This window comes from Perissodus microlepis, chromosome 12 (genome assembly GCF_051167445.1).
Source record: "Perissodus microlepis isolate ML-2025 ecotype Zambia chromosome 12, ASM5116744v1, whole genome shotgun sequence".
NCBI classification, from domain to species: Eukaryota; Metazoa; Chordata; class Actinopteri; order Cichliformes; family Cichlidae; genus Perissodus; species Perissodus microlepis.
In genome coordinates, this window is record NC_140472.1 from 15378411 (window position 1) to 15390436 (window position 12026).

The 12026-nt window shown below is 39.9% G+C and overlaps 1 protein-coding gene across 1 annotated transcript in view; it reads left to right on the top strand.

Moving 5' to 3' along the window:
* The window catches only part of arb2a (ARB2 cotranscriptional regulator A), a 167595-nt gene that overhangs the window by 67453 nt on the left and 88116 nt on the right, over window positions 1–12026 (top strand). Inside the window, exon 8 of the mRNA XM_084946367.1 lies at window positions 3112–3231. Within this exon, the coding sequence (XP_084802493.1) occupies window positions 3112–3231 (120 nt within the window). The remainder of the gene's footprint in view (window positions 1–3111; window positions 3232–12026) is intronic.

A 12026-nucleotide genomic window follows, 5' to 3' on the forward strand; every position in this document is an offset into this window, starting at 1 on the left:
GTTGTGTGCACACTCTTGGGTGCCTGCAATTAAGTATGGCTTTTGACTGGAGAGTAAGTCTTTATTGTGTAAGTAATGGAAAGAGCTAAATTGAACAATTTCTTGAAACTAGACAATTGGAAGGCACACTTTCAACAAAGGGCTAACAGTTGGAACCACTTATGGACTGAAAGTGGGATAGATCTTCATGCATAATGTTACTCTAATTTATTACTCGAAATCAGTGTTCTGCTGATTGCATAGCAGGATCTTGGCTAAAACCACATTTTGTTTCGCTGACTCATTGAAGTCATTTGTATTTTTTTTAAACGTGTGTGAATAGTTTGCACACAGTATGTTTTAAGCATGGAGTTCCCTAAATGTTTCTCAAAGTCTTTGTTGTGTCACTACCTACATTGCACTTTATTCACATGATTGATGTAGGTGCATTTGGATGAATGTTGGCGTGGTTAAAGGTTTATAATTTCCAAGTTTGAAGCTGGAAGTACACGTCAAACTCTTCTCACTGAGTAATTCTGCTAGACACACAATTGTACTCCTGTTATGTATCTCTCTCTCTCACTCCCTTTCTCACTCTCTATAACTTTCTGATAAAAAGCTGTCTTTCAGCATCTGGAGACTGTTTTGTCCTGGGTGTCTAGAGTTCGGATTTGTACTTTATATTCACTGAGGGGACAGTATGGATTCCTATATATGTGGTAAACACATAGTACACACTCTCAAATGTCCCTTGACAGCTATGGTTGAAGTGTGCTGGCAACAGGTGTGCAGTGGGGAGGCTGTTCTGACAGTACTGGCAGATGCACACAGATATACGAATGCGCACACATACACACACTCAAAGGCAGAGGAAAAAAATCTCTGGAAAATAAATAAACTAAGATACCGTGTGAGAGCTGGTGACGGGAAGCTAGTCTCACAGGGCAGCAGACTCCACTGCAGCAAATTAACTCTAGGAGATAATTGCAACAATATGCAAATGTTGTTTAGATAATTCAATACAATGTCATGTCAGGTAGTCAGTCACAGTTGCCTGATGCTAAGGCAAAGACTGTATGTGCAAATTTGTGTGTGCGTGAGGTTAGGTGAAGGAGTCAGGAACACACCACCGCATGTTAAATCCTGCAGTGTTTTCCAAAATTATGAGTCATAGTATAGGAACAAATAAAGACATTTATCTTGTCCTCACATGGGCAAAAAACTAATATCGTGTCAGTTTTACTCATAGCCAGGTTTTGCCCCAGTGATAACAGCACTTTTGGACTTGTATAGGCGTTGGTATGTGTGCTACATAGAACAGCAAGCCATGTCTAATGTCTCTATGTCAGTGAACCTTGGGTGGAGAAGTGATAAAATAGGAGACAAATGAGTGTGAAGAAGAACAGGTGGCATCAGTGAAGGAGAAAAGGTAGAAGAGAAGAGTGAAAAAAGGAGGCAGGCTAATAAAATGGGCTTCATAGATGAAGGGCGACATGGTGGAGAAGAGAAGAGGGAGACTTCAAAGGGCTTTGATGTCACAGCCTTTCAGACAGACAACTCTTCTTCAGCCAGCCGCCGCGTACATGCCGGAGACCACATACACATGAATGCGTGAAAAGTAAAGGCATAGCCCTGATGGCAGAAGGGCAGGGCAGAGCGAAGTTGCCTGCTCTTGCATCACGCTCTGTGAATGGAGGTTGGTGCTGACACTACAACCCCCCTCATGCTAATCTAGCGCAAACACAAACACTCTGACAGGTTAATTTACCTCTAGACAAACACGGCAACAAAAACACACATCAGCACATCATCAAATACTACAACCGCACACAGACTTGCACACACTGATGCACGTGAGTGAAACCATCGAATCAAATCACAAGCTCGATTACTTTGTACTAAAACTAAACTTTAAACCACATCTTTGTCTGCAGTGTGTGTGTATGAGTTGTGTGTTGAGCACGTTCTTCTCAGTTACCACCTTGAATATTGAAGTAATTATCTGTCTGACATAATACAGTGTCCTCACACAATGAAAGCAGAATTGCGTTAAGTAAAAGGATGGTCTCTTAAGATATCTCCTCTGTCCTTTACCATAAAATTGCTAATTACTTTTTTGAGTTTGATTGAACAGTTTGACTCTCAATTAACAGATGCGGATTTCTTCTCCAACAAGCCGTGTGTTTGTTTACTTTAGGATATTATTTCTGTATGCGTAAGCGTGCCAATTAAGAGAAGTATGCGTGTAAATAATCAGGTTTGCGTTTCGTATGGCTACAGTTTCTCGTGTTGTTGAATCGCAGGATACAGGTGTCTTCAGTTAACACAGTTTCATGTGCAGTGTAACCTCTTGTGCGAATGCGCTGTTGATTTCTGTTGTGAACCAGACAGCCTGATAGAAAATCAAAGTCTGGAATCAATGTCACAAGTTCATTAATGGTTGCCCTTTTCGCAGCTGTACACTTGCTATTGTTCTTTCCAGTCCCAGATAAGCACTTACGTCTCAGGTTAATTAAACATGTCTTCTGGTTTCGTGTTACTGCACACGTGTGTGTGTGTGTGTGCGCACAACTGTATACATGCAGATGAGATTGAGAAAAGATGTAGGGGAATTTATTTGTGGTACAGCATTGTGCTTGAGTGTGTGTTTTGTGTGTACGTGCATATGTCTCCTCTCTGTCGTCTTTTTTTTTTTTGACCTTGCCCTGGTATCTTCCCATTATGCCTCTACTGGTGTTTAGATGGGCCATTGATTCAGCAACGGGGTACAAATTAAGATTTAAATGTTACGTCATCCTGCCTATTGAGTTTTACATTTAGGGCATTTGCAATATGCAAGACTTATTGATCTGTGGAAGTGGGGCTCTTTGTAGAAATCACCTCAGGCTACATCCACTTTTCTTTTGAATTTCTCTCTTTTTGGCTGGGCCTAGAGGGGCAGGTTTTGATGCTGTAGCATTAAAGCATCAATAGAGTTTAATAACTCTATTGATGCTTCATTGTCATTGGCTAGACCCTTCTTAAATGTTTTGTAGTTGCACAACTGGAGTTTGTCGGTAGCCTTCAAGCGTCAAGGATTTCTTTGAATTGTCTTTGTTATGGATATGACAAAGCATATTTTTTGTCTTGCAGGAAAACGGCTCCTCAGAGGAACATGTGCTGTACGTGTGGGACCACTTTGTGTCCAAAGCCGCAGCCAAGAATGTCTTCATCATGGCCCATAGCTATGGAGGACTGTCTTTCGTTGAGCTGGTGAGTGTTTTAGTTTTCCGCTTGTCTTTTCTACCTCCTACCAACAAAAGCATGCACTGAAATGGACAATACACTCCTGTTAACACAAACACTATTGTACGTGTTCATGGAGAAAGACCCTTACACTACTTATTCTCGAACACACACACAATAATACAGTGCTGTGAAAATGTATTTCCTGCTCTTCCTGATTTCTTTTTTGAAGATTTTTCACATAGTTATCCAAAACCTATCTAACTCCATGTAAAAAAGTACCTTTATTTTTTATTTCACTAGCCACACCCAGGTCTGATTACTTACTGCCCTTTTGAATTAAAAAAAACACTTAAATAGAACCTGTCTGACAAAATAAAATTGGCTAGAAGATCTGAAAAAGCAACACATCCCGAGAAACAAAGTCAAACAGAATCCTTGACATCTGTTATTCTGAGAGGGTTACAAGGCCATTTCTGAGGCTTTGGGACTCCACTGAACCATGATGAGAGCCATTGTTCACAAATAGAGACAACGGTGGTGAACCCAAGAGCGTATTGACGACTTATCCAGGAGTTCCCAAAAGAACCCAGAACATCTAAATAACTGCAGGCCTCACTTGCCTCAGTTAATTTCAGAGTTCATGATTCGACAATAAGGAAGAGACTGGGCAAAAATGGCATCCATGAGAGAGTTCTATAGTAAAAACCACCGCTGATCAAAAAGAACATAAAGGCTCATCTCACGTTTGCCAAAAAAAGCATCTTAATGATCCTCAAGACTTTTGGGAAAATATTCTCTGGACTGACGAGACAAATGCTGAACCTTCTGAAAGGTTTGAGTCACCATTACGTTCCGTTGTAACATTCAGACATGGTAGTCTGATGGTCTGGGACTGCTTTGCTCCTTCAAGACCTGGACAACTTGCAGTAATATATTTAACCACGAATTCTGCTCTCTACCGGAAATTGCCGAAGGAGAATGTCAGTTTGTGCCCTGAAGAAAAGAAAAAAGAAGGTTTTGGAAGGTTATTTAAAGTCCACACAGAAATACAATTGAAATGCTTTGGCATGAACGGACAGGGGAAAACCTTCCAATGTGGCTGAATTAAACAACTTTGCAAAGAAGATGGGGTGAAATTTCAAATGCTGTATATTATTGCAGATGCTTGATTGCAGTTCTTGGCACAACCAGTTTAGGGGGCATTTGCGTTTTCATATAGGGCCACTTAGGTTTGCATAACTTTTTTCGGTTAATAAATAAAATCATAATTTAAAAACTGCATTTTGTATTTGTCATCTTTGTCTACTATTAAAGTTTCTTTAGTGATCTGATATGTTTAATTGTTACAACTATGCAAAAAACTAAGATATAAAAAAGGGGGTAAATACTTGTTCACAGCACTGTAAAGACAAATACACAGTGATACTAGCATTGGCCACTGCAGGAATACAGTCACCAGGCTGACGATGTGTGAAGCTTGGTCAAAAGATTAAGAATAAAAGTGTGTAGTCTCTTTGAGAAAGAAACTACTACAACTATTTACTTCGTTTTGCCTTTTTAGACAATCTGCTTCATCCCTATCTTTGGGTACTTCTCTGCACATCAAGAACAGGAGGGAAAGAAGGGAAAGGGAAAGTTGTCTTGATAAGGAAAGAATAGCAGTCCAACAAAAGTGTTGCTGAGATCTGCTGTGCAGCATGTAGATCTCTCCACCTTAAGAGTGACCTTAAGAGTGACAGTAGATAGATCAAAAGATGGTGGGAGGGAAGAGAATTTGACAGAATGAATGATTCAAAGGAGAGGTTGAAAATAAACGTTTGGCTAGCTTCTTACCTTTATAACCCGGCCCTTCAGCTAAATGGGCCTACAATGTGTCTTTTGAGGTTTAGACTAAGGCCTCTGAGGTTAATGTTTTATTTTCTAGTCTTAAATTTACTATGGATTGTGCATCACATAATAATGATCCAACTCTTTTGTAAGTGTTTTAGTGAGAGTTACCAACTGCAATAATGAAGGTTATGTGCAGATAATAAATGCAATATTAGTGGGTTATCCTTCCCATGCCATAATAGCATTTAAGAGCCAAGCTTAGGTACTATTTCTTTTTTGGTTTTCATCCCAGAGAAATCAAAAAGTGCCTTTACTAATATTTGAGTAATACACTGTTTTCATCATAAGAGCATACTATTATTAGTACCTGTATCATTACTTGAGTACTTCTTAAGTACTAATCATTTAAGTTGTTGGAAAGTTGTCTACTAGGGTATAATCTTCCTGAGGTGGGCTACAGGATGACTATTTCTGACTATTCCTGTACTCAAAGCAGTCTTTCTAGCGTATAGAAAGACTCAGAGTTGCAGTGCATGTGTAAATATGGCTTTATTCTTAGAAACAGTGATTAGTTGCATTAACTGTCAAAATATGATTATGGTTAGTTTGGACTGCAATTTAAGAAGCTTGCTAACTAACACATTGCGCTAATTGTGTTTGCAGGCCTTTCTATGATCTGAGAGCAGGGTTTATTTTGCTTGTCTGCAGGTTTCTTGATCTGTGGAATCTGCTGTTAGTCTCAGTACAACCAATATTATTATATCTCTCCTTTTTACTCAGGAAGGAGAGGAGGAAAGAAGCTAAGAGGATAGGGCCTTTCATGGGGGGATGAAAGGTGGGCACTTGTCCCACTGGTGTTTTCAGGGATGTTTTATTTTCTTTGTTTTCCTTTCACCTACTCTTTTTTTGTTTTGTATTTTGTAATTTTAATTTGGCTGCTAAATATTCATGCACTGTTTTGTCTGTGACAGCTTCACAATCTCTTGGGCTTTTTCACTGTGTGACGAACACTAGCTTCTCTCTCGATTTGAATCTTTCTGTCTTTCTGTGTTTCTTTCACTCAGACACTCTTTGCGAGGCTGTGTGCTTTTGTGATGTACAAAACATGCATATATATTATGTGCATATACAGTATGAATAAGTAGCATATACCAGATGCAGTATGGGGGAAAACAACATTAAAACAGACACTTGAAAGATTCTTGTGTTCCCTTTTTGTGTCAGGGTATTCAGATATGTTCTTATCAAGTTTCTGCTGAGGCCATCGTAGTTTATGCCTTTAAATGTCAAATGCTCTTGACCTCATCTCGACACTAATACAAACACGTCAAATCAAGTCCAGATTTTATTTGGACCTCCACCATGTTTGACATTGGCCATTTTCACACATGCAGTGCAGACTTTAACTTTCTAGACATTACGTGATGGAGGTGCATGTGACCACAAATGCCTGATCCAGCTGTTTCAGACATTTGTCTTTAACAGGCCAGCTACACAAAAACCTGTGTGATGTTCGATTGCAGCCATTTGTAGTGAAGTGAGAATCACGTAGGTAATGCTTTAGTAAGTTCACAGTAAGTAGGCATTGCGTGTCTTCTATAGTGTACTAAACCGTATTACCAGTAATAAAAACATAACCGTTGTTTGCAGTGTTCCAGCATGGTTCATGACATTTTCCAGACTTCATGTTTGAAAACAGCTATGAAAACTCTTATCCTTACCTCAATCTGTTGTGCGATCACCTTGGTTTCACCTGTCCAAAAGTTTTTATTCCAATATTAGACAGTATTTTCTAGTGAGATTGGACTTTTCTTATATTGTCCATATTTACATTCACAGAGGCATCTTTTGATCAGAGATCAAAACAGAATTCTGCTGTCATCCAGTTGAGTTAAATCTTGTGGATTTCTGTTATGGGTGTGTTAGCTCAAAACATGTTTATATTTTAGACTCTTTAAAATAGCCACGCTTTGCTCTGCTTTGCACACTCTTGGCATTCTCTTGATGAGCTTCATGGCGTAGTCCTTGAAGGAGTTCCCAGAGATGCCGAAGCACTTGTTGGAACTTTGCCTTTACTTTGTGGTCCATCTCATCCCAAACCATCGCGATTGGGTTTAAGTCAAGTGACTGTGGGGACTATGTTATCTGGCGCACCACTCCATCACTCTTCTTCTTGGTCAGATAGCTGGGAGGTTTGTTTGGGGTCATTGTCCTGTTGAAAAATAAATGATGTGGACTATCATTTATAAAGGCAAACCGGATGGGACGGCATGCTGTGGTAGCCATGCTGGTTCAGTGTGCCTTCAATTTTGAATAAATCCCCAACAGTGTCACCAGCAAAGCACCCCCACACCATCACACATCCTCCTTGCTTCACGGTGGGAACCATGCATGTAGAGACCATCCGTTCACCTTTTCTGCATTGCACAAAGACACAGTGGGTTGAAGATCTCAAATTTGGACTCATGAGCCCAAAGCACAGATTTCCACTGCTCTAATGTCCATTCCTTGTGCTTCTTGGCCAAAAACTCTCTTTTGCTTGTTGCTTTTCCTTAATAGTGGTTTCTTAGCAGCTATTTGACCATAAAGACCTGATTCACACAGTCTCCCCTGAACAGTTGATGTACAGACGTGTCTGCTACTTAAACTCTGTGTGGCATTTAACTGGGCTCTAATCTGAGGTGCTGTTAACTTGCGATTTCTGAGGCTGGTGTCTTAGAGGAATTTATCCTCAGCAGCCGAGGTGATTCTTGGTCTTTCCTGGGGCGGCTTTCCAGACTGACTGACCTTCAGTTCTTAAAGTAATGATGGACTGTCGTTTCTCTTTACTTAGCTGATTGGTTCTTGCCATAATATGAATTCTAACAGTTGTCAAATAGGGCTGTCAGCTGTGTACCAGCCTGACTTCATAACACAACTGATTGCCGCAACCCCATTAAGAAGGCAAGAAACTCCACAAATGAACCCTGACAAGGCACACCTGTGAAGTGAAAACCATTTCAGGAGACTGCATCATGAAGCTCACTGAGATATAATACATAATTCCATATATCTTGCTTCATATATTTGATGTCTTCAGTATGTATCTACAATATAGATAGAAGTAAAAATAAAGACAAACCATTAAATGAGAAACTTTTGACTGGTAGTGTATATATATATTCAATTCAGTGCCCCATTGGGCCTGGAGCCTATGCCAGCTGTCATGGGTGAAAGGCGGGGTACACTCTGGGCAGGTTACCAGTCTATCACAGGGCTAACACAGAGAAACAGACAACCGTTCACGCTTGCATTCACACCTTTGGCCAATTTAGAATTGCTAATTAATCTAATCCATGCATGTCTTTGGACTGTGGGAGGAAGCTGGAGTACCCGGAGAGAACCCACGCAAGTCCAAGGAGAGCATGCAAAGTCCACATAGAATGGGACCAGCTGGTCGGTGGATTCAAACCCAGGACTTTTCTGCTGTCAGGCAACAGTTCTAACCACTATATACACACAAACACACACGCAGAGTGCATATACAGTACAGAGCACTGTTGTGATTTTTTTTCTAGACTTTTCTCTGCTTCAAGGAATGTACTACAGAAATAACATAAAAATATACACATGGGATTTAAATCAGCCACTATGTATTTCTTACTTGTTATTGCAATCTCTTACCCACAAGCATGCACACACATACATGTACATGCTTGCACACAGTCTGCTTAATTGAAGTGAAAGTAGTCCAGTGGGATGTGATGGGAGGTGTGCGCGTGTGTGCGTGTGTGTGTGTGTGTGTGTGTCTGTGTGTGTGTGAGCTGGCAAGTGGAGACTGGGGCATTGTGGGAAGAACCATTTGACACATGAGAAGACCAAGAGAAAACAAGTTGTCTGTGGGTTAATTACTATTCCCCTTTGCAGTTAATAAATACATTTCAGATCAAGCACTTCAAAAAGGCCTGCCATTAATTTCTCCCGCTCGCTCCCTGTGTAGCCAAGAATGTTAGCCCCTGTTTAGAGCACGCAAGTGTTTCACTGCAATTCAATTCTTTTAAAACCTTTCACAGTGTGTGCTGACCAATTATAGATATATCAAACAGTAAGTAACTGCCTCTGATTGAGAGACAGAGAAGCTTGTGCTACAGGGAGGAACATAGTTGCTCTTTCTGCACTTTGCCCTACCGTTTTCACTCTGTGTCCTTAAGCGATCACAGAATCCATCCATCCATCTCTGTTCACTGCTCCTCAGTTTCTCTTTCAGAGTCCCTAGGCTCTGACACTTGCTGTGATGCTTGGCCAGCCTGTTCCACCCTGCTCCACCCTGCCCCTTCTTGTTGTCTGTCAGCTGTATAGTTTTAAAGAAATATGGATCGTGTTCCCTCAGCTGCTGTCCTAAATTCCTTGTCCTTAGTCCAGCTCTTCTTCAGTAACTACATAATAGAAGTTTTTAGCCCAGCTGTGGAGTACTATTTCTTTCTCTCCGTCTCCATGTCATGCACACACATAGAAACACACACGACCCTGCTTGTTTGGGTTCCACATTTCCATTGTGATTAGGACATTATCTCACACCAAACCAGAAAAAAAGGAATGGACAGAGGAGATAGAGCCATACAGGATGTGAAGGACCTGCATCCATCTCTCCCTCCGCTCGGCTTGTTTTTTTCATTATTTTTCGTTGCCAGGAGTTAGGGGGGTGGATGTGTAAGTGTAAGTGGCGGTGGTTCTGTTGAGGAAGGGTTGTCTAACCCACACTAACCTTCCTGCTCACAGAGTGAAAAAGGAGCACTCTTATTGGATAGGACAGGGCATCATTATATAAGGTCTTATGTAAGAATGCATCTGTCTCCTAGTACACAAATGTGTGGGTGCCAACCAGACAACCAGCCAGCCACCACAACAGCCCCTCAAAAACATGGTTACAGATTTTAAGTGCCCTCTTTGAATACAGCACATACATACATTACATGCTTGCAGAATATCTTCGAGTACACTTTCTGTTTACAGCCACCTGTTTCCATCTGCAGTAAATATACATAATATACAAATATATTTAAGTTCTCTCTCTGGGTGGTAATTGTTTGTGCAGTTGTATATAAGTTGTGGCTGGGTGTCAGATGTGGGAAGGGTTGCTTGAGGGTTTTTTTTATCCCCTCCTTATGGACCTAATTTTTATACCACAGTAAGCATTGTTTGCTGCACATCGTGGTATAGAGATTTGAATTTATAAGTTGGAAGTATGATTAAGAGTACTTGCATTCTCAGGCTTTAGGTTTCTTGCTTCTTTTTTGATATCTTTGAACTTGTACGCAATCATCTTTACAATACTATATTTGACATGTCAGGTCCTGCCCTGCCTGTGGCAATCAGCAGGGCTGGACCCAGACAGGTGTCTGGAATGTGGTAACAGGTGTTTTGCAAACAATCCTGTTTCCTGTTGTTACCCATTTTAAAACTCTGGAATAGATAATAATGATACTTTTGTTTTTACATGAGTGTATTCAAATGATACATTATAATATCAGCATGCAGTTTGAATGAAAAGTTGGCTCATGTACATTTAGAATGTCTTAATATTCAGTGCCCCTAAAGCATTTTTGTGCAAAAGATGGTCCATGTTTTTTCAGCCAGATTTTTGTGTGTTCCTAAAAGCTTTTTGTCATGTCACAAATTCTTGGCGTTCTCAGTTTTTGTACTTTTAAAACTGTTCAGTGGGTTGAGGTGACCATGCTAGAAAATCCATCACAGTTGCCAAGTTTGGATTCTTTGTGGTCCTCGAACAGTTTTTGTAATGTTTGGAGGTATGCTTAGGTTCATTGTGTTGCTGCAGAATTAATCTTACTCAACTAAGATGCTAAAGAGAGGAAATTTTTTTTGAGAATGAAGTGTTATTTTTCCTTGGCCAGGATGGAGTCATTTCAGTAAAAATATCCAGTGCCAACCTTCCAAGGCTTTAGTATTTCCCCCATTGTGTTTTATTGCCAGTTCTGTTACTTCCATAAATCTAAAATTGTGTTCATCAGTAAATGTGATTTTTTTTCCAGTTAGCCACTTCAAAATTCTTATCTTAGCCCATCCAAAGTATTTGGTCTTGCTTTACTTTCCCAAGCAGCGGTTCGGAAACCACTTTTTGTCCTTCTGAAACACTACTAGATTCAATTTTGAAGAATACTTTTATGATTTGAAACTTGTGTGAAAATTCAATATTTTTTTCACCTGCTGCAAAACAAAACAATATATTGGTATGATTGATGGTATGGTCACTTTTGCTCTGCCTTGGAAACAACTGATGTAATTTCCACAAAGTGTTTAAGTGTCCTTCACTGCCTTTCTCATAAACAGTCACATGAGCCACTATCTGACGCTGAGGAAGCCCCTCTATTCTTTTTGTGATGCATTTAATTAGTTCTCATGCCATGTTTCTCACTACTCCAGTGCTACTTTGGTGGCATTGTTCTGCTGGAAACTTGAGACTCAGCCACATTTATAGTGTGTGAAAAATGACTGCATGAATTGGTCAAATCCACCTGACTGTTATCTGAATGTGTGATTAAATGGAACAACAACAAGAGGATAAAAGGGTTAGTTACTTAAAATGATCTGATCTAAAGCTAGTTTTGAATTTATCTTCATTTCTTATCAGTATAGTATCTTAATGTTTATTTTTAGCCAAGAAGCAATAATGTGGGTATTCTCACTGCCACTTTTAAAAAAAATTATATACATATATATATATATATTCCTTACATGACATCATAGTTTAAGGTGCTCAGGGTTATATATGTTAGCTCATGAACTGTAATTGTTTATTGTTCGGCTACTTAGCAAAATAACTGCATGGAGCTCAGTTTAAGTTTCTTGGCATTTCTCTTGACAAAGCTCAGCTGATTCTCAGATGTATTGGAGATGGCCATGTTAGCTAACATAGCACAAATATGAAATTATTGGATGTTTTCTCTTTGGTCAGTACTTGGATGTTTTTCTCGCTGCAGCCATGCATGTGT